This window comes from Mirounga leonina, unplaced genomic scaffold (genome assembly GCF_011800145.1).
Source record: "Mirounga leonina isolate KUSES-001 unplaced genomic scaffold, KU_Mleo_1.0 Mir_82, whole genome shotgun sequence".
NCBI classification, from domain to species: domain Eukaryota; kingdom Metazoa; phylum Chordata; class Mammalia; order Carnivora; family Phocidae; genus Mirounga; species Mirounga leonina.
Genome location: NW_023270825.1, coordinates 21,446,201 through 21,470,723, shown reverse-complemented (window position 1 = coordinate 21,470,723; position 24,523 = coordinate 21,446,201). Strand labels below are relative to the sequence as shown.

The 24,523-nt window shown below is 35.3% G+C and overlaps 1 protein-coding gene across 1 annotated transcript in view; it reads right to left on the bottom strand.

Annotated features, from left to right (window-relative positions):
- CEP128 (centrosomal protein 128) overlaps positions 1-24,523 on the bottom strand; it is a 394,017-nt gene that overhangs the window by 201,639 nt on the left and 167,855 nt on the right. Inside the window, exon 21 of the mRNA XM_034993083.1 lies at positions 19,714-19,906. Coding sequence (XP_034848974.1) covers positions 19,714-19,906 — 193 coding nt within the window. The remainder of the gene's footprint in view (positions 1-19,713; positions 19,907-24,523) is intronic.

The following is a 24,523-nucleotide window of genomic DNA, read 5'->3' as shown; positions in this document are numbered from 1 at the left end:
TATCTTACAAAGAATGGAACATAATCATCCATCATAACACAGAACCCAGAAAGGTTGAAGATGGCTTATAGAAGCAAAGCCTAAAACAGAAAGAGTTATCTTCACTTAATAATTGAGGATCCTAACAAGGCAAGAAAGTTTTATAGAAACAGTACTGTGACTGGTTCTGCGGTGTGTTGTGGATATCAAATAATTGGCTATATCTTCTCATAACCTCTAAGTCTCAGGAACCATGTGATTATAATTCAAGAGGGTACTACTTAGTAACACTTTTGCTTATTTGGTACTACTGGACCTGTAGTCAACATCTACCTTTGCAAAGATGACCAGTCATTCATCCATCCACCCAACATTTGTTGTGTGTTATGTGATAAAAGACATGACATCAAATAAAAATTATCTTGGCCCTCAAGCAGTTCATCATTTAAAAAATAATACTTAATAATTCATCAACATACATATATTATAAAAACACCCAATTTGGAATAATTTTAAGTAAATTAATTAATTAATCATCAACTCCAACCACTGATAAGTTCTCAAAACAAACCTAGAGAAGACAAATTTTCATTTGTGAAATTCAAGATTATGAAAAAAGAAAAGTTAAAAGTCTGGAATTACCCTATAAAAGTCTTTAAAATTATTTTATTTTCACATTAACAATAAAGATGCATAATAAAAAGATATGAAACAACATACACTTTTAGGTTTGAGAACAGTGAGAACTTACTACTGATTTTTTTTTTTTTAAGATTTTAATTTATTTCTTTGACAGAGAGAGAGCAGGAGAGCACAAGCAGAGGAGAGAGGCAGAGGGAGACCGAGAAGCAGGCTCTCTGCTGAGCAGGAAGCCCGATGAGGAACTCGATCCCAGGACCCTGGGATCATGACCTGAGCCGAAGGCAGCCGCTCAACCAACTGAGCCACCCAGGTGCCCCTTACTACTGATTTATATATGTCATCATACAGATACTCCTGAAATTTCAATAAAATGTTTGTAAGTTTGTTTCAATCCTTTCTGTTAGAAAAAGATCTAATGAGAGGCTTAATTCTTTTTTTGGTCCCCATGCAATTAATACATTCTGATTATTTACTCTAGACTACATACCCTAGTTGTTTGCTCCATTGTTCATTCACCCATTACTTCACTCAACAAATATTTACTATATGTGGCTATGAAGAACAAGAAAAACTAAGCTGCCTATTATTAAGTTTTACCTCCAACTGCCTCTCCTGGGCACCAAAGGTGTTTTGTTTATTTGTTCTTTTTTTTTTTTTTTTTTCCTATCAACCACTGAAATTCAATTCTTAAGTTCAGGTATGCTCTATCTCATTCTTATTTTCCCAAGGCCTTTTACTGCAGAAAATTTGTTCCTTTATTTCTATTACCTATTCCAGAACACAAGTTCCCTCTTATTCAAATTATCCCCAAGAGGAATGACCCACAATTGACAAAAACTGAATATACAAGGAGTAAAATTTCTATAAATCCAAGAATTATAACATGCTGGAATTTAAAAAAAAAAATTTATTTATTTATTTGAGAGAGAGAGAAAGCGTGCATGCACGAAGAAGGGGGAGGGGGGTGGAGGGGCCCAGGGAAAGGGAGAAGCAGGCTCCCAGCTGAGCAGGGAGCCCAACACAGGGCTCAATCCCAGTACCCTGGGATTATGACCTGAGCCAAAGGCAGACGTTTAATCGACTGAGCTACCTAGGTGCCCCAATATGCTGGAATTTTGTATAAGAGAAAGTTCATATTGATCAGAAGATATTGTAATTCACAATCAAAATCAAAATCTAAGAGGAAAACCTCCTTTTGGAAAAAATATGCATCATTTAAAAAAATGGAAATCTTAAATGGTATTAATTCCAATTAATTAACTTACATGGAATAATCAGACATTGGTATTTTTCAGCTACATTTACAGATCTTCAAAAACTACAAATGAGGGAGATGAGATCTAAAAAACAATTATCCCCCCAAAACAACTATCCCCCAATAAATGCTCTAATCATTTACTTACTCTGTTCCTTCACCAGGAATAAGAAAAGGGAAGAAGTAGTATAAGATACTATGCATAAAAATAAAAACTCTGTAAGATCCTTTTTGTAGGTAATTGGCACATCTCCCCTTTTCCTTCCCAATCTCCAAATCCTCCAAAGCATAGGTGCTTCTTTCCTTACTTGTGACAAAGAAGCCAACAGACCTCTCCTTCTCTACTACCATAACAGCTATGATATGTCTGATTTAGCCAAGAAACGGGTACTAATAACATCTGACTAGCAGGGAAACTTCCTAGTAACAGAAATCACAAAGACAAACTTCTCTTTATGAATGTTACAATAATCTACAGTTTATATTTCCTCAGGGCATTTATAGCATTTCACAGTCAGAGAAGACAGAAAGAGTCATCCCTTCAGTGGCTGTTTCCTTGGAAGCAACAAACCTACATGAAAAAAAAAAAACTTCAGAACCAACCAGAGTCACTCCATCAACAACTTCTCCCTTCTGTAGAACATACACCCACAACTATATAATCCTTTTCATAGCTTTCTGTATAAATGTTTGTGTAAATACTTATCTGAATTAGAATTTTCAATTGTGTTAAAGAGTATGTCTCTGTCACATATGGAACACAATGGAACACCACATACTCCAAAGACACTAAAAGGCAGTCACTGAAAATGAGGCATTTTTGGCCTTTCTTATAGCCTGCCTGAGCAAGACAAGTACTTTCATTAGCATGAATTGAACTGAAGGAGAAAAATATAAACTATACAGCCAAATGTGCGTTATATAGCAATGGATCTCATTTAATACTTCTACCCAGGTAATAATAAGAATAAATGGATATTTCAAAGAGAAGGCGTTAAAAAAAAAAAGTAAGCATAGTTAGTGACTAAATCCCAATTTCTTACAAAATGGACTTTGGAATTGAGATACTGAAAAGGTGAGTAAAATATCTGAGAACCAGAAATGTAAAAGGAGGGAGACCTTTCAAGGTGCTCCGGGAGGTAAACTAATCTGAAGAAAGACTACAAGAAAAAAAAAAAATTGCAAATGAAAAATAAACTAGAAATTTAGATGGAGGTTCTAGGAGCTAGAACTGTGGAAAACTAGTAAGATGCTTCATCACCTGGACGTGATTATGGAGGCGTGGAGACTGAAGGACCACTACAATACCATCATGACAGAGTGCAGATTGGTTTACATGGCGCTGTACAGCTGAGACCCAACAACATTTAAGTCTTGTCTAATACTGACCTTCCAGCAAGACTTACACAAAAATAAGGTTATAATGTGATGTGGGGGTGCGGGATGTTTGTAAAGAACTTAAATAGTAGGGTATATCACTTTAACATGGAATAAAGATCAATTTACAGTAAAGTAAAAAAAAAAAAATCAATCAATAAAAAAGCTTTGCGTGCTGAAGCCTCGGGAGGAAATACAGATGTCCATGTCAGCTCCTTGCAGATGTCTGAGCCAGCGACACAAAGGCAGAGAGAACAAATCCTAAAGTACCCTCTGCCAGAAAGTACATTTTGAATGTTTCTTCCACAGATTCAAAAAAAAAAAAAAAAAAGAGGAAAAAAGAGTACAGGTTCACATGTCTATTGGAACTTTGTAAAAAGCATTAGAACTGAAATCAAACCCAAAGGGCAGGAAGACATTTCAAATTCTTATTAACGCTTATTTTTAAGGTATTTAAATCAAATCCTTTTTATTCTTTCTTAATAGTTGATTAGATTTTTTCTCTTCCCGGATTAAAAGAAGGGGAAAAAAAAGTGATAATTCTTAGATTGAAATAGAAAATTAGAATAAACACACATGCAGATATGAACACTGTAGAAGAGTATATAAATACAGTAGGTCAGAGTTTTTACCTTGATTTCTAAATAATGTAACCAAATATTAACTAGTTATATTTTCCCTCTTTTAACAGTTTATTTTTTCAGAACAACTTTTACATGAAGAATGTTTGGAAATCGGGCATTTCATTGAAATTGCATTTCCCTCTTTTCCCTTCATGAACCCCATTCTAATTAACATATTTAATAAATTATTATAAGAATTTATGTGTATAGAGAGTACCTGCAAAGTTGTATTACACATAGCAGCCATTTTCTCTTCCCTGTACTGTCCTAAAAAACTTTCTAACCTCACCATGAACAAAGATACAAATACTAAAGAAAACCCATTGGAGACTTCACTGATATGGAGGAACAAGAGACCGTGTTACTTAGATACATACCTCTGCAGAGTGTTCATATTAAATAACCAGAGCCATAAAGTGCCTGGAAAGCAAGAGCAGTCCTTATTTAAACGAGAGTTCACAATTTCGGTTCAAGAGGAATAAGAAAATTAACTCCTATATTTGTTCATAATCACTAGCACTTCATTGCAACTAAGTCATACTACACAGATGTCTCTCCCTCTGAAGATCTTTGAAGACAGGACTCCTTCCAACTGCCATAGATATTTTAGTTCTAGGAACCTCCTAGTTTCAACGTATTCTTACATCTTAGCTAAATCCTTCCAGCTGCAGTTTACATCTCTTTTCTCAAGATGAAAGTGCTTCTTTGTTAAGCTATGTTGAGTCATTCTCCATTCAGAACAGAAGAAGGTAGAGAGAGCTGTGAACCTGAGGGTAATTGCTAAAACACTGCCAGATGCAGCTGAGGTTCTTGTGGCAGATAGGACTGTGTTGGGAGGGGGGGGGGGAGGAAGAAACCGTAGATCACAAATTGGATATCCACCTGTCCTGACTCCAGTGAAATCTGAAAGCTTTGAAGAGAGCCAAATTTCTCATGACCACAAAAGCAGAAGTCAGAGGAGTTCTTGGAAACACTTGTTCCATGGAACTCAAGCTACATAGAGATGAAAACTCACTGGTTGCTCTGAAAACTATCGTGCCCTTTAATCACTCTGAATTTTAAAACCACAACAGAAAGATGTGGTCTTGGGTAACTGATTAGGAAATAGATATCACATTCATGGTAGCCGCACACATAAGAAAAGGTTTGATATTAGTTTCTTGGTTATGGGAGAGAAAGGTCCTATAGCATAATATTAGAATTAGTTTCATTAATTAACAACTAAACTAGTAGCCAAAAAGAGTGGAGGTTTTGACAGGGCAATTTTATTTCTAATATTCTTAACAAAAACTTGATCTCTTTACAACTTTAGAGAAAAGAGCCCAACAGAGTGGGGAAGGATGGGTTCTTTCCAATTTGCAAGGCCTACTGAGCTTGACTGAGTAGCACTGGTTCATTCTGATATGTGATATGACAGTAGAAATATATAATGGAGTTTCATAAAGATCTCTCCCATCTATAATTCACTGTCCCACCTTGTGAGAAGAAAACCTACCCTTCCCTCGCATCCCAGACTCAGCTGCCTGACTGTAAAATGGGATTCATAATTGCACAAGGTTGTTTTAAGGGTTAAATGAGAAAATACATATAAAAACCTGAATACAGCAAGCCCTCAAGAAATCGCTTCCTTCATTCCCCTAAAGGACATCTCAAAGACGCTGAGAGTGAATAGTTGAACATAAAGATTTAACATCACCTACAGGAAAGGAACTGTGAAGAGGAATCTTTTCAAAGTGTGACATCATTAAGAAGTGAATTTTAAATACTAGAGTATAAGTTCAATAGTCTCAATAGGAAATCATATCTGGAATCTCTCACTGCTGATGTGATGAATTGTCATCAAATCTAGAAAGGAGAACATGTATGTCAAAGTCTTTCCAAATACTATCAGGGAAATAGGAGGAGGATTCTCTTACTGCCAATTATCCTAGTTTCAAAAGATTTAGTGAAGACAGCTAAGCTAATAAAGGACATCATCAGCATAGTTTGGGGGTAATTCTGAGTTGTTGTCTAATACCTCGTGTTTATTCCTGTGTCCTGAAGCAGAAGTAAGAATAAATCAATATTGATGTTTGTTTCCTTTTTGATTGGTAAAACAGACCTAAGTATCTAGAGTATATATTGTTGGGGGCATGATTTCTGATGACATACCATAATAAATGGGATAAAGAGGTAGGAAGCTAGATCTGTGTTATCCATTTATCTGTCCATCCATTCATCCATCCATCCATCTGCACACCTACCCAAACACCCAATAATTATGTTTATTTCCCGTTTAAATACAAAAACTGGTACAAGATGCAATGGGAAGACAAGGGTGTATAAATGAGATTAAAAATTAATATAAAGAAATACACATGTAGATACCCAGAATAAAAAGCTATAAATGTAAAATGTCATGTAATTGTATCCAAAAGTTTTAATAGTAATGGGGTGGTAAAAGGAAAAATGTCTGCTGGCAAGGGTTAATAACAAGGGTAGAGTTTTAGAAAGAGGGGAAAATGGGAGACTCCTAAAGGAGTTTGAACTTTTATTTGTTCGGCAGTGAGAAAGCCACTGAAGGTTTCTGAGCTGAGGGTCTCATGCTCAAAGCTGTGTTTAATGAAGATTCATTAGGCGGAACTGATTGGAACAGCAATTGTATGTGCACACACGTGTGTGTGTGTTCTCCAAAGAAACGCTACTGAATGGAGGTCAATTGCGGGGTGTGTTGCAAGTAATTTATTACAAAAATACAAAACCAAAGTTTGAGAATGATTTACTTTTTTGTATTGCTCCGAGCAATTTCAAGGTTATTTATAAAAGATGTCATCCTTACCAAATGCTTTATTAGAGAAATGGATGAAGGATGGCTTGGGCCCAGGGAATGGTGTGAACTTGAACACATCCACTGGAGTGTGTCTGCTTGGGAAAGTCCTCTGTCTTGGGAGCTCTGTCAGTCTCATAGGTAAAGACCAGTGAAACAGACTAAAGGTTAAGAAGGTCTTGCAAATAAGAAGCTTCTGCAATCCTTGGAGATGAAGTAATACAGAGCTAAGTAAGATAGAGGTCATCTAAGTGGAGGGAGGAGTAGATTCACAAGACACAACCAAGGAAAACTGTAAAGTCACTAGTTGCAGAGGACAAGTGAACGGGAGAAAGTAATCTTTCTTTCAAATCGTAAGTGTCAGAATAGGTTTTAAATGCTCTCAGGAAATCTTTCAAATTAATAAAATAAGAAAATTTTCCTTGGAGTTTCAAATTTCATAACCATAAGGCAATACAGGCTTTATATACAATATGTCGGCAGCCTCTATTTAAAAATATTTCCATTTTAAATATCATGACATGCATATGTTTATTCTCTGCAACCATATCTGGTATCTAAAGCATTCTGGATCCCAACTAACTCCACAATAAAGAATAATCAAACTTCAAATCTTAGTCAAGAATTCAAGGATAAATTAAAGTTTTATCTACCCAAAATATACCAGTCATCTGAACAGAGTCCACTGTAGGCACAGAGGTAATTTCATTAAGTCTACTATCTGTAAAGCATTAGGTCAGTTAAAATCTTTGTGCTTGCATTCAATCTCCTTATGTCAATATGCTCCAGCCAAGTTCCTTCCCGCTTCAGCCCTTCACAAACACTGTTCCCTCTGCTGGGACAACACTGCCAACCGTCTGGACCTGACTAATGCCTACTCAGACTTAGGATCCCCATATGTGTCACGTTCTAAGGAAATCCTGTCCTCATCCCCTACTCTATAAAGTCAGATCCTCCATATGATATTATAGCACAGCCTGTATTCTTCTATCTGAGGCCAACTTCTCCACTAGGCACAGTAAGCACAGTGTCTCTGGCCAATGAAAATGTATTCATTTTATTATAAAGCTAGAAGAAAAAAATGAATAAAATAATTAATATATAATAATAAATCCAGCCTGGATTATATTCATCTTCATATCACCATAACCAAAAATTTCATTATTTCATGGAGGAAGGGGCCTGAAGGTTAGGTGCCTGGGGACTACAAAAGTCATAACGTGTCCCTAGTCATTTTCAAGAATTTCTACAAAGAAATAAGCCCCCAATCGTTATCTTTTGAAATCTGAATGATAATACCTACTTGGGGATTAACAAAATAATAAATTGTTTATAGCTATAGCACTTAATATCTGACACACAGCAATGCACGTTAGCTCTTATTACTATCTAAACAATAACTGGAGACATTGTTACATTGCTTATAGAAAGATGAATATAATATATTCCCCTTGAATTCAGTTTCCAGAATGTTTGTTTCTCATAGGAGTTTCCGTGCCCCCTTTAACTAGGATGATAAGAACCATGTGACCCAACAAGTATCCCTCTTAGATGTCAGAAAACTCAGAAGTAAATGAAGTATATTGATAAACTACAATAACTCCCTTCAGGTGCCAGGGACACTGTTTCTCTGCTCCGTATTTTTGTCTTGTGATTTTATTTTTTAATTTCCTTCTATGTACATGTTAATACTATACTTTAAGCCAAAGTGGAAGAACAATAAAATGTAAAGGTGGGAAGGGCTATAATAATGAACAAAGGCCTCCCAGCAGCCAAAGCCAGTAAGTATCTATATTTCATGTTCATTCACGACCCAATGTAATTTATTTGAATTTTCTTGCTATATTTAAGTGAAGAGGACCAAATACGTATAGACAGGTATAAGGAAATTATATTCATTTTGAAAATACCACATTTCACACATTTTAAGAACTGCCTCAGTGCATTTCAAAGTTAATTTTAGTAGACTGAAAGTAATATATGTATATTCCTAACTTTCTGACAAACATCCAAAGATGGACACATGTACCCAAAGAGGTTCAAGCAGGCTTGAGAATTACTTGATAGGCCGTGAATAAAGTGTCAGAAAAACTATAATAAATCTCTAATTTCATGATTTTATTGGTGTATTAGTTTATCATGTATCCTGCTAACCAATTACCATAAATCTAGTGCCTTAAAACAATGCAAATTCATTATGTAGATCAGAAGTCTGATATGGATCGCACTGGGCTAAAATCATGTCAGCAGAGGTGCATTCCTTTGTAGAGGTTCCAAGGAAGAATCCTTCTCCTTGCCTTTTCCAGCTTCTTAGAGGCCATCCATATTCCTTGGCTTATGGCCCTCCTCCTTCATCTTTAAGGCCATCAACAGTAAATTGAGTCTTTCTAACACTGAATCACTCTGACTTCCTTTTCTGCTTCGTCTTTCACTTTCAAGAACTCTTATGATTACACTGGGCCCAAACAAATAATCCAGGATAATCTCCCTTTCTCAAAACCGTTAATTTAACCACAACCACAAAATCTCTTTTGCTATGGAATGTAAGATATTAATGGGTTCTGGGAACTAGGACGTGGACATCTTTGAGAAGGTGGGTTTTTATTATTCTGCCTGCCACAATGGTAACTATTATGTATGCAACAAAATAGAAAAGATATAACACTTAAAAGATATAATGCTTAAAAGAACTCAAACACAGTAAGGATATGCTTTGAATTTAATAAAGCTATTTACTGACTTAAGAACTCATTCAAATCTATTTTAGCACATGTACTTCTATCTTACTCTTCTCCCTGAGTATGCTCATGATTCAAACTCAAGTAGACCACCTTTGTTGTACTATTAAACAGCAGAAAATAATGTAGATAATCTATCAGAGGATGAAACAAGAAAATCTAAGAACTCATTCATATCATATATTTAACATTTGTGGATTTTCCAAAATATAGTCCAGAATACACACACACACATCCAATAATTTAGAAGGGGAAAAATGTAAATTTTAAATATGTGAACTCTCCATCCAGTCAATACTTAACTATTACCAACTAAGCATATTACTGGAGATACTGAAAATGTATGTCTCTAAAATTAAGTTTAGCCAATAAGAGCATAAGCTTTAGGCTCATTACATAAAGGGGCAGGTGGGCAGAGATATTTATAGCTAACTAAAAAATAATTAGCCAAACTTTCTGTTGCCAATTTATTAACAATGTGAATGTTGATTTCATATTCAATTGAAGTTGATAAATGCACAGATCTGTGGATCAGGAACTCCAGCATAACATTAATGTATTTAATTCTGGTCCTAGAAACATTCAACAAACAATGTCAATCCCCGTTGACCTACCTGGATTTCAAATCATAACATAAAACATAAAAGAAATAAAATTATTTTAAAAAAGAAATAAAATTATCATAATGAAACATATATAAGCAAAAACACAGATGGAGATTAAAACAAAATTCTAGTTTGACTCAAATAGTGGACATAATTTAAAAAAAAAAAAACTATTTCTCAATTGGTTTTTGAAAATAATTATGAAGAAAACCCAAAAATAAAAGAGAGAAGATGTATAATTTCATATCAAACAAAAATGACAGTTTAATGAGTTTAAATAATTTCCTCAATCTATCAATCAAAATAGTATTTCATTATCTCTAATAATCAACATCACTGAACTTCTGAACTGGTGACAATGTAAAACAAGGTCCTAAACAGATTTTTTAAAATTAACCAAAATCCAAATAAATAAATTATATTATAATTAGAGGTTATCCCCTAAATTAATTTAATTACACTTCAGTATGAAATAGGAAAAAAAAATGGTTCTCTTGTTGTTAGACAACAATGACTAGTATTTATATAAATGCTATGATTGTCAAATACTCTTTCATATAGACGAAAAAAAATGGCTTGATGTGGAACTAAGTAATAGATGAATGTGTGAGTGGGGGGAAAACTAAACCAATAAATAAAAAAATGTCATACATAAAATATAAACCATGCAACTCCATATCTAGTATAGGAAAGATGTCTTAGTCTGCAAGTCCCTCCCTTATTTCTGTCCCACAAATGAATTCTAAGAAATTATCCTCTGTTCAGCCATCTACCAACTGCAGAATTGGTACAGAGATTCAGATGAAGAACAAGGAAAAACAGAGAAATCAGCTGAAAGGACTTTCTCAGAACTCTAGGAATAGTGAAACCAAAGGAAAAGCTTTTTCTATGCAGCACCAAGCATAGAGTCAAACCAGGTAAATGAGAATCTATGAAAATGCAATGTTTTTAGAGTCAGTGCCTTGAACAACAGAGCAATTTTAGAAAACTGAGAAAAAACTGAGTCATATCTCTATTACATAGTAAAAATGCTCATCCTCAGAGACATTCTATATAGCCAGAATAATGAGGGTATAGTATACAAGCTTCATCACTAAGCTGGCTCTATGCCTTGGATAACCTTCACATAACAAGTGTTAACCTTTGGAAGCATCTTGCAAAAAATATAGTCATGAGAAACACTCTACAGTCTGTCTTAAAATGCACAAGACTTCTACTAAAACAGGTCTCTCAGGGTTGTGGACAAAGGGGAACCCTCTTACACTGTTGGTGGGAATGCAAGTTGGTACAGCCACTTTGGAAAACAGTGTGGAGATTCCTCAAAAATTTAAAAATAGAGCTACCCCATGACCCAGCAATTGCACTCCTGGGTATTTACCCCAAATACACAGATGTAGTGAAAAGAAGGATCATATGCACCCCAATGTTCATAGCAGCAATGGCCACAATAGCCAAACTGTGGAAAGAGCTGAGATGCCCTTCAACAGATGAATGGATAAAGAAGATGTGGTCCATATATACAATGGAATATTACTTAGCCATCAGAAAAGATGAATACCCAACTTTTACATCAACATGGATGGGGCTGGAGGAGATTATGCTAAGTGAAATAAGTCAAGCAGAGAAAGTCAATTATCATATGGTTTCACTTATTTGTGGAACATAAGGAATAACATGGAGGACATTAGGAGAAGGAAGGGAAAAATGGGCGGGGGGAATTGGAGGGGGAGATGAACCATGACAGACTATGGACCTGAGAAACAAACAGGGTTTTAGAGGGGGGGGAGGAGGGGGGATTGGTTAGCCCGGTGATGGGTATTAAGGAGGGCACGTACTGCACGGAGCACTGGGTGTTATATGAAAACAATGGATCGTGGATCACTACATCAAAAACTAATGATGTGGGGTGCCTGGGTGGCTCAGTCGGCTAAGCGGCTGCCTTCAGCTCAGGTCAGGATCCCAGGGTCCTGGGATCGAGCCCCGCATCGGGCTCCCTGCTCGGCGGGAAGCCTGCTTCTCCCTCTCCCTCTGCCTGCCACTCTGCCTACTTGTGCTGTCTATTTCTCCGTCAATAAATAAATAAAATCTTAAAAAAAAAAAAAACTAATGATGTATTGTATGGTGACTAACATAACATAATAAAATTTAAAAAAAATAAATTAAAAAAAATAAAAAAAAATTATATAAGTTGCAAACATCACTTTGCTTACATTTCATTGGGGGAAACTGAGTCACATGGCCACACCTAGCCACATGGAAGGCTAGGAAATAAGTAAAACAAACAAACAAACAAACAAAAAAAACAGGTCTCTCAGACTTACATGGCAAACCCAGTAGCTACCTCTCATTCCTTCCGTCCTTTTCTCTAAGCAGGTATTGAGCATAGAAAAGGCAAAGATCAACTAAAGCCATCACAGATGTTAAGGAACAGTCAAAATAAAGAAATCACTACATAAATTATTGTGATAAGTGAAATTGCCAAAAATAGTAGTGTATTCAAAGAGCTAAAAAGGTAAGGAGGAAAAGCAAAACTCTTTTCCTTATTCTTTCCAAGATTCATTTTTCCACTGTTACTTTTGACCCCATCCATTCTCATACCTTCTGGGATCCTGCAATACCAATTAACCCTTCTTTTACCTGTTCAACCTCTCCCATTCTTGGATCCTTCTACTCAACATTTATAACCATGCTTAAGCTTGTTTATCATCAATAGCAAATAGGAAATTATAATCTAAAAGCTATAGTCATTTTACTATTAAGGACTGAAACTATTTTAGAAATACACGTAGTTTTAATACTGTTTACTTTTTTGGTATTCAGGTATTTTTAAATTTTTTTCAGATGTTATACTAGAGAGCTAATCAAATCATAGTACAAAATGGGGCTAGAATTACTACTCACAATGTTATAGCACCCCTAAATGAATCAGAAGGCTCTTAGAAAATATTGTCACGAAATGAATAAAAACATAAATGTTTTAAATATTTCTACTGTAAAATGTTATAGATAACTGAAATATTAGGAAAGACAAATATTGTTACCTAATCCCAGAGTGTCATAAACAAAATGTAAACCACTCTGATTAAATTACTTACTTCTGCCAAACATTTGCTGATTTGCCTTTTGGTTATGCAGAGCTTATTCTGGTTACATAGAGTACATTGTTTTTTGCTTTTCTGGGGGTTTTTTTGTGGGGTTTTTTGTTGGTTTGTTTGTTTGTTTTTGTTTTTGATGCACCTTTTCTCTACTGCCTACTTCTTGGCTAAGGCATAGTTCCTACCCGCCCCCCCTCCCCAAAAAAACGATCTGAGCAATTACTCTTCTGCTGCAAAAAATATTACCTTCTGAAGTGGCTGAAAAACTACTTCCCTTCTTCCACATTCTTTTAGTATTTTCCCTTTTATTCAGAAAGTAACTCCCTAACAAAGAGGCCTTGACAATGGCCTATTTCATCCTTGCATGTACATTCCCAATAAGTGATATATGACAGGAAGAGACAAATTAGGGAAGCCTGAATCTAGAGTGCATGCTGCTGAGAATTAACTACCTTTCTAGGCATTGTACCTATCATAGTATCAGGGTAGTAGGGAAGTAGGGATCTTGGGGAAGATCCCACCTAACCAATAAAGACAAATGAATATAACAACTACTCAAAACTAGAAACTGGATAAGAAAATCAAATTTCATCTTTAAGGGAAAAGAATTTCAGAGGCCATGTCAATTTCTAATTACTCCAAGAAGAAAAATTATGTACACTAAATAGTCACAGTCACAACCAGAGAGTGCCTGGAAAGTAAGACAGGTCCCTTATTTAACTAAAGCTTTGTAATTTCAGTTTAAGGAAAATTATGTTAAGAAAATTACCTGCTATATTTGTTCATCATCATTAGCATTTCATATAGCAAGAATGAATTTAAATCATCCTATACAAATGCCCCTCCTTCTGAAGCTCTTTGAAAAAGGGAATCCTTTCAAATTCCACATAAATGTTAGTTTTTAGCATAATTTCAAAGTATTTTTACAGAGAAATACTGGCACATACAGGAGCAGTGGCTTATCAGAATATTAAGAAGGTAGACAGCAGTTGGTTTATTAAGAAATTATTAAAAATGACTACCTACACAAGTGGAAATATACCTAACAACTCCCAGCTGCAGTTTACATCTCTTTACTCTGGTCTTTGTTACCATTCATAACAGTGATGAATTCCTAAGTCAATAATTACTGAAGTTCTAAGAGGGCCATTACATTAACTTCTAATTAGAGTCCCTCTCCTTTTTGAACACTCCAGGCCAAACCTACATGCCTAGAATAGCCCAGGAAGCATAGACAATTTAGATAAACAAATCTGGCAGCACTCACTGATAAACTGCTTGTACATGGGTTTCAGTTAACATGGCACATGTTAGTTAATATGACATTAAATCAAACTATATTAATGCAGAGAATGGCAACTGCAATGAATAGAAAGTTTCTTTGTCATATTTCTCTTATAAATAAGTTAACCTTGTTCTAACAGGTAAGTTTCTAAGATGGTGAAAGGAATCAAATACAAATTTCTACAACAATTCATTTTGATGTTTCAGAAATATATAAATTTAACCATCAGTCTTGCTGCCTGTCACCTCTCCTATATATATACCATTGTAAACAAATGCTAAAGTACCCAAGAAGAGATCACTATGCAGATAAATCCTGCACAGAATCTTTCTTCCTCTTCTCTCTTATAGAAATCCTGTTACATTCTTCAAGGTCTAAATCAAAGAACATGCCCTACAAATAACCTCCCCATATGGGCCTCTACCCAAGTAATCAATACTCCCATTTTCACCAGAATATGTTGCTTGTATTTCTAGTAACATATTTATTTCACCCTACCTCCTAATAAATATGTTTATATGTCTCCAACTGTAACAGCCTTTGCTTAGTTTTCATTATTCATATTAAGTCCACACTATTTCTGAATCACAGACACTCCTAATACATCTTACATACATAAGGCAAGAGACTACCATATCATTTCTTTGTTAACAAAAACTTTTTTTCATTTATGACTTTAAGGAATAGGTAAAAAATAGGATCCCTCTTTCTCTGCCATCAAATCAGCCCCTACTTCCCAACTTCCTTATTTCTCCCAGTGGCAAAACCACTGAGAACTTAGATTCTCCTATATGTGTTCTATCACCTACACTGCCCCATCTTGCACTAATTCCTCCGTAATACCTTTTGCATTTGTTGCCACTACCCATACCCAACTTCTTTTGCTTTTATTGAGACTATTACAATAGGCTCCTAGTAGACACATTTACACAATCAATACTAACTAAAATAGATCTAATAACAGCCTCAAAATATATAAAGCTAAAAAAAACAATGACACATATGTACACAATCAAAGTAAATAGCTGGATATTGTAACCGTCTTCTATCAGTTATTGATAGAAGTAGACAAAATCAGTAGGGATACAGAAATCACCAGGGACAGAAAACATTATGAAAGAATTTGACATAACTGATATTTATAAAATATTTCATAATAAAATCATAACATAACTTGCTTTAAAGTACACATGGAAAATTCACTAGGACAGATCACATTTGGGGCCATAAAACAAGTCCTGGTAAATTTCAAAGGATCAAAAATATGGACAGTATATTCTATGACCACAGGGTATTAAGTTAGAAATCAGTAATAAAATATGCAGAAAACTCTCCACATAATTGGAAACTAAGTAGTATTCTTCTAAAATACCCACAGGTCAAAGAAGAAATCACAAGGGAAATATTTTCTCATTCAAACTAAATGATAATGAAAACATGACACTGAAACATTTGTGGAATACATTTCAAGTATTGCTAAGATAGAAATTTAGAACTTTAATGACAATATTAAGAAAGTTATTAAAATAAGGCTTCTGACTTAAGAATCCAGAGAAAAAAGCAAATGATACACAAAGTAAATAAAAGAAGGGTAATTAAAAAGTAGAGATCAACATTAAAAAGACAAATAGAAAAACAATTAAATTCAAAGGTTGTTTCTTTGAAAATATTAATAAAATTAAAACCCTCAACAAGACTTATAAAGGATAAAAGAAAATTACCAATATTAGGAATATAATAGGAAGCATCAGTACAGATCTTACAGAAATTAAAAGAATTTAAAAGGGGATATTATGAGAAATTTTAAGCCAACAAATTTGACAATTTAGATGAAATGAGCAAATATGTTGAAAGGCACAATTAATAAAACTGACTCAAGAAGAAGGAGAAATTCAGGGCGCCTGGGTGGCTCAGTTGGTTAAGCGACTGCCTTCAGCTCAGGTCATGATCCTGGAGTCCCAGGATCGAGTCCCACGTCGGACTCCCTTGCTCAGCGGGGAGTCTGCTTCTCCCTCTGACCCTCCCCCCTCTCATGTGCTCTCTCTCTCTCATTGTCTCTCTCAAATAAATAAATAAAATCTTTTTAAAAAGAAGGAGAAATTCTGAATAGCCATATAGCTATTAAGAATTTGAGTTTGAAATTTACTTTTTTTTTTTTAAGATTTTATTTATTTATTTGACAGAGAGACACAGCGAGAGCAGGAACACAAGCAGGGGGAGTGGGAGAGGGAGAAGCAGGCTTCCCGCAGAGCAGGGAGCCCGATGTGGGACTCGATCCCAAGACCCTGGGATCATGACGTGAGCCGAAGGCAGACGCTTAACGACTGAGCCACCCAGGCGCCCCTTGAGTTTGAAATTTAAAGCCTTACCCAAAAAACTACAGGCCCAGGAAGCTTCATTCATGAATTCTATCATGCACTTAAAAGAAATAATACACACTTTATATAAATGTTTCCAAAAGTAAAAGGGAAACATAACTTATTTTAAGAGGTCACTGTTATATTAACATTCAAATCAGATAAAGACATTACGAGAAGCTACAGAACAATATTCCTCATGAACACAGATGCAAAAAATCTTAACTATTACTAAATCAAATCCAGCCATATGTAAATGGGAAAATACATTTTGACAAAGTAGAGTTGATCCCAGGAATATAAGGTTAGTTTAATATGTACTGGAGGTCCCATCCAGTTAAAACAAAGAAAGAAAAAAAGAAAGAAAGAAAAAAGAAAAAAACCCACCAGGAGAAGCAAAAACTGTCTTTATTTGTAGATGAAATGATTATGTATAAAGAAAACCCGAAGTGCTAAGAAATCAAAAACAATGATGACAAAAACAAACAGCTACTACAACTAATAAATGAGCTTAACACAGTTAAAGAATATAAGGTTAATACACACAAAAAAATCAATTATATTTCTATATACTAGAAAAGAATGTCAGAAATTCAAGTTTTTAAAATATCATTTAATGTAACACCATAAATCAGAAAAAATTAGGAATAAATCTGAAAAAAATGTTTAAGGCCTGTCTGCTGAAAAGTACAAAATATCCATGAAAAAAAGTTAAAAACCTAAATAAATGTATAGATATACCATGTTCATGGATTGGAATATTCAATATCAAGATACCCATTCTTAAATGTTACATTTAACAGTCTTACTAAAACACTAGTAGATTCTTTTAAAGATTATTTATTTATTTGAGAGAGAGAGACAGGGAGAGAGGGAACACAAGCAGGGGAAGAGGAAGAGGGAGAAGCAGGCTTCCCACAGAGCAGGGAGCCCGAAGCAGGGCTCCATCCCAGGAGCCTGGGATCATGACCTGCGCTGAAGGCAGACTCTTAAGACTGAGCGACCCAGGTGCCCCAAAACACTAGTAGAGTCTTTAAAAAAACAAAACAAAACTGACAAGCTGATTCTAACATGCATAAAGGAATTCAAGTGCTCTGTGGATACAAAATAAGCAATAAATTTTTATTAAATTTGCATAGTAGAAATAAAAGAATCACCTTGAGAAATTATAACCTTTGTAACTTATCTTCTGAGGCTTTTATGAAAAAGCTGGGCATTTAAACATAATTATTTCAGTGCACAAATATTTGATTCTTTCCTTTTGGATTTGTCCCCCTAAGGGTTATAGGTATTTATAATATACTATTGCATTAATCCTTATACAAAAAAAAAGAATTTACTGGGTGATAATATTTACTAAAAGAAAAACCAGGTTGCAATCTAGTGTTTGTAAATAGTCTATAACATGTACAGAGATCATACAATGTTTTAATCTATAAAGTTCATAATTAGATTCTATTGTACTGTCCTTAAAAATATATAAATGTATTTATATCTATCTATATCTATCTATTATCTATCTATCTATCTATATTGGCATCCTCTGACTTTTCCTACTAGCACATTTTTCAATTGCACTATAGCAGCAGTTTGCAATGGATGGTTTGGGGATCATCCAAGACCTCTTATTAATAATATGAAGATATTACTTGCCTCTTTCACACTCAAGTTCTCATAAATACAGTTCAGTTTTTCCAGAGCTTAGACATGGAATATAACAACAGAATACAGATGCAAACACAAAAATGCAGCTGTCTTCTTTTAAGACAGCAATGAAAGAGATTTACAAAAGTGCAAAACAATGCCATCATCAATATTTTTGTATTGAAAGTAGTTAAAGGTCATTAATTTTTATGTTAATAATGTAATATGTTTATAATTATTATTTTAAAGGAATAAATATTTTTAAATGCTCAGATTTAATTTTTAATACGGTAGATATTAATGCATATAACATACATTGATTAAAGCTCTTTGAGTTCTCAAAAATGTTACAAATGTAAAGTGGTCCTGATACCAAAAAAAAAAAACTGAGAATCACTGCATATAGCAAAAATAATTTTTAATTGGTACCTGTAGAAGGAATAACCCTGATAACTAAAATGAAAAACCAAAAAAATTTTTAGGTAGCTATCATATGTTGATGTTTTGTTTTTCTTAGTGGGACACTATATTAAGCCTCTTTCTGGTTCTTAAATTAATAAAGTTCACCAATAAAGAAAAGACCTAAGGCCAACACAACATAAGAAACACAGGATTTCCATACATAATGCTGTTTTTCTTCTTCCCATCATGATGTTTCCCTAGTAGAACCAAAAAGAAAAGCAGTTTTCCAAAGTTCTTGTCTAACTTTTAAAGTACTGCCTACATATTTAACATATTAATCCCTGCCCCCTGCTCTCCCATACTCCTCTTACTCTACTGTTTGCACAATTGTGCTTATAATTTTCTAATATATTAAACAATTTACCTATGCATTATATTTATTTTCTGTCACTCCACTCTATACAATGTAAGATAAATAAGAGGATTTTTTTTTTTTTTGCTTTATTCATGATGTAGCCTCAGCACTTTTAATAGTGCCCAAGACAAAATAGGCACAGAGTAAATATTTATTGAATAAATTAATGAATATTCTCCTGAAGTAAAATATAAACTTCAGCATTTTATCAGGGAAGCACAAACGTCTGAACACATTAATACTTGCAAATGGCAACAGACACAGTGCTATCTACCCAGGAGAGATGCACAAGCTGAAGGAAAAACTCTCAGGGCAAACAGTTTTCTCTTCTGGACCCAGAAATGAAGAAAGATAGGGAGATGAGAGACAGGAAAGGAGAGGGATTCAGAAATAATCCAAAGTAGAGACAAGAGAAATAGGTTTTTCTTTCAAATCCTAGGATTCCATAAATACAAACAAAGAAAAATAAGAGTACAAAGAGTTAACACACCTCTTTTCTCCTGGTGTATTTCTTCCAGAAGCTGCTCTTGTCTTTCTATCTGTTCAAAGAGACACTGGAGCTCAGATTCCTTGTTTTCCATCATGTTCCTCAGCTGTTGTCTGCACAGTATCAGCTGGTGCCGCAGATTTTTTTCTCGGTTTTCTCTCTCTTTCAGTTCCTCACAGAGCCACTGAAGTTTAGTCTAAAAAAGACATTTATATATCTTGTTTTTTAAAAATCTAGAAAACAGGGGCGCCTGGGTGGCTCAGTTGGTTAAGCGACTGCCTTCGGCTCAGGTCATGATCCTGGAGTCCTGGGATCGAGTCCCGCATCCGGCTCCCTGCTCAGCAGGGAGTCTGCTTCTCCCTCTGACCCTCCCCGCTCTCATGCTCTCTCTCATTCTCTCTAATAAAATCTTTTAAAAAAATAAAAATAAATAAATAAAATAAATAAAAATCTAGAAAACAGTAACATTTCAAAACATGAGGGAAAAGTCAAGATAAGCTGAACAAATATAAACAATAACAAATTTAAGCAAAATAAAAAAGTACCCATAGTATTTTAATTTGATAATGATTTATATTAGTTAAAAGTTGGTACAGAAATTAAGCCATGATTTTCTTGGATTTTTATAAAATATTTGATATTCTCTATCATCTTTGGAAAGGCAATACTATGGAAAAGTTTGGCCTACTGAACTTGCAATCATAATACAATTAGCTCCCTAATGTGATATATAAGGCAGTCTAGTACATTTTTAAGCATTTTTAAAGTAAAAAGTACCCCAGAATAGAACACTACAGACTTGTCACAAAAGGGAGTTTGAATTCAGAGATTTTTTTCTTCAAAAAAAGACATCAAAAAGAATGAAATCTTGTTGGGGCGCCTGCGTGGCTCAGTCGGTTGGGCGCCTGCCTTCGGCTCAGGTCATGATTCCAGGGTCCTGGGATCGAGCCCCGCATCGGGCTCCCTGCTCGGCAGGAAGCCTGCTTCTCCCTCTCCCACTCCCCCTGCTTGTGTTCCCTCTCTAGCTCTCTCTCTGTCAAATAAATAAATAAAATCTTTAAAAAAAAAAAAAAAAAAGAATGAAATCTTGCCATTTGCAATGATGTGGATGGAACTAAAGGGTATTATGCTAAGCAAAATAAATCAGTCAGAGAAAGACAAATACCATATGATTTCACTCATATGTGGAATTCAAGAAACAAAACAGTTGAACATAAGGAAAGGGAAGGAAAAATAAGATGAAAATAGAGAGAGAGGCAAACTATAAGAGATGCTGAACTCTAGGAAACAAACTGAGGATTGCTGGAGGGGAGGTGGGTGTAGGGATGGGGTAACTGGGTGATGTTAACTACAGTGAATTTAAATAAAGAATTTTAAAATAAAAAATAATAATAAAATAATTTTTTTTAAAAAAAAGGATAAAATTCCTAGGTTTAGTTCCTAAAAATGCATATCCCCAAGGGTCCAGCTAATCATGTAGAGATATTCTATGTAGTATGAGGGAGATAAAGTCAGTTTTTGCCCACATTTAAAAGACTAGGAAATTTAATTGAAGCAACTCTTTTTCACAGACTCTAACCTCACCATCTTTATTATTTAGATATTTAAATCAGGGATGAGGAAAAAAAAAAAATCTTTCACCTTCACTAGAACAGGATTTCAGTCAGCTCTTAGGAACCTTCCCAAGTGAGGCTACCCTTCAAATTCTAGTTGATTTTAAATAATCTAAAACAGTTTTTATTTCGGTAAGAAGCAAAATAATGGAAGCAGTGGACCAAACAGGAAAATTAGGTTAAGCTAAGGGATAATTTCCCTGAATAGCGTTCATCAGTAAGCAAGAAAGTTCTAGGCCTCCAGAAATCAAAGAGGTTCTCAGAATATGCCACAGTATATTAAAACTGGCTGTGATACTTCAGCCTATGATAAAGTGGGACTGGGATGTGGACCCTAAACTGGGGGCTCCCCACAAAAATCAGCTTTCAAACACCCCCAGAACTGACCTCTGGTCAGAAGGTCTGTCTAGCAGACAGTATCTCTGGGACATAGAACAGATATCATCACTAGTCAAATTGTGGAAAAATTATACCCTAATATTGTAAGGCAAACAATGTATAGTATGTGAATGTGTTAAGTGAAGGGAAATCATGCTTGTAAAGGCAAAACCTAGATCACATTTATTATAAATGCTCATCAAAAACAAAGCGGGGACTGCACATTAGTTCCACTTCCAGAATGAGGGCAAGAGTTCTGTGAAGCTGCTCTTACATGAAAATGTTAGGTAGGAACACACCCTGTGTGACCAAAGCTCCACTTCACAGTCCACAAGGGTATTGTCAAGAAGACAGAGCTCCCTCTTTCCCCAGTTCACAGTCAAGTTATATGGTATTGTGGCACAATAAGAAAGATATTTGGTCTTTGTCCCTAATTCTTGGCACAGAGCTTCTAAATCCTTGGAATTTACAGCATAAGAATGTCCTTTGTTATTCATAACAAGCTCTTGGATCCAATCAGAGTTCATGCTAATGAGGTTGTTTAGGGTGGGGTCACTGGATAGCCTCAGGATGGGACTGGTGATGAGGGATTTGGAACTTCCAGCCCTACCCTTCAACCTCTAGAAAGTGGGATTACAGGGTCCACTGGAGCTTAAATTCTATAAAAACTCTTGAACAATGAGATTTGATTAGTTTCCATGTCAGTGAACACATCACTGGAGTGCCAGGAGTATGAAATACCCCCAAACTCTATGCAGACTCTTTGGGACCTTACCCTATATAACCTCTTCATCTGGCTGCTTCTTTCTATTCTTCATAAATAAACTGGTAATAGTAAGTAAAGTACTTCCCTTCGATCTGTGAGCCATTACAACAAATTATTAAACCTGAGGAGAGAGCAATGGGAACCCCTAATTTGTAGCCATGTCAGATGGAAGTTAGGTAACCTGGGGACCCATTACTTATGATTGGCATCTGAATTGAGTGCAGATGGGACTGAGCCCTTAATCTGTGGTATCTACTAACTAGGTAGTTTGTGTCAGAGCTGAAATAAATTGTAGGACACCCAGTTGGGTGTCTGCAGAGAACTGGAGAAATTATCTCATGTGGAAAACTCACACAGTTGGAGTAAGAAGTGCTGTGAGTAGAAACAGAACATAATAGTAGGTATTGCACTGGAAGGGCAGACCACTAGGATTTTTCATTTTCACAACTCTGATCTGCGTAGGCTGAAGTCCTGGCAAGTGCAGTGGAGATCACTAGGGATTCCCTCCTCCACCAACCCCTCGCTGACAGGGTGGTCACTCTACCTCAAACACAGCAGCCTGAGAACACTGGGGCCCAAAATGCCACCTCCACAGATGTCTTTTAAGAATTAGAGCAAAAGCTGGGACGCCTGGGTGGCTCAGTCGTTAAGGGTCTGCCTTCGGCTCAGGTCATGATCCCAGGGTCCTGGGATCGAGTCCCACATCGGGCTCCTTGCTCAGTGAGGAACCTGCTTCTCCCTCTCCCTCTGCTCCCCCTGCTTGTGCTCTCTCTCTCTGACAAATAAATAAATAAAAATCTTAAAAAAAAAAAAAGAATTAGAGCAAAAGCCACGTGATCATATCAAAAGGTTCAGAAAAAGTGTATGATGAAATTCAGTACCTATTCACAATAAAGTCATTCAACAAACTAAGAATAGAGGGAACTTTCTCAACCTGATAAAACATATCTATGAACAACCCATAACTATTATGACACTTAATGGTTAAAGACTGAATGCTTTCTCCCTAAGATCAGAAACAAGAAAAGAATGTCTCCTCTCACCACTTCTAACATTGTATTAGGATGTCCTGGAAGGGCAATTATACAGGAAAATATCAATATACATAAATTATTTGTATTTCTATACACTTGAATGATCAACCCAAAAATAAAGTTAAAAAGACAATCATGTTATAACATCAAAAGAATACTTAATAAAACATACTTTTTTAAAGAAGTGTAAAACTTACACTCTGAAAACTATAAAACACGGTTGAAAAAATTAAAGAAGACCTAAATAAATGAGAAGTTGATCCATATGTACATATATCAGAAGACTTAATACCTTTAAGATAGAAACAGTCCCCAAACTGATCTACAGATTCAATGAAACTGCTATCAAAATCCCCGCTGGCATCTTTGGAGAAATTGACAAGGTGATCTTAAATTTCATATGGATATTTGAGGGACCCAGAATAGCCAAAAACAGGTGTTGAAAAAGAACAAAGGTGGAGGAGTCACACCTAACTGATTTCAAAGCTGACTAGAAAGCTGTAGTAATCAAGACAGTGTGATACTGGCATCAGGATAGACATAGATCAATGGAATTAAATTGAGAGTCCAGAAATAAACCCATACATACATGGTCAACTGATTTTCAACAAGGCTTCCAAAATAATTTGATGAAGAAAGATTAGTCTTTTCAACGAACAGTTCTGGGACAACTGAATATCCACATAAAAAGTATGGAACCGGACCCATACTTCATACCATATATGAAAATTAACTCAAAATGGATCAAAGACCTAAATATAAGAACTAAAAATAGCAAATTCCTAAAAGAAAGCACAGGCACAAGTCTTAGTAACCTTGGTTTGGCAATGATTTCATAGATACGACACCAAAAACACAAGCAACCAAAGAAAAAAAGCTGATAAACTGGACTTTACCAAAATTAAAAACGGGCTTCAAAGATTACGATCAACACAGTGAAAAGACAACCCACTGAACAGGAGAAAATATTTATAGATCATATATCTGAGAAAGAACTATTTAAGATACATAAAGAACTCAGT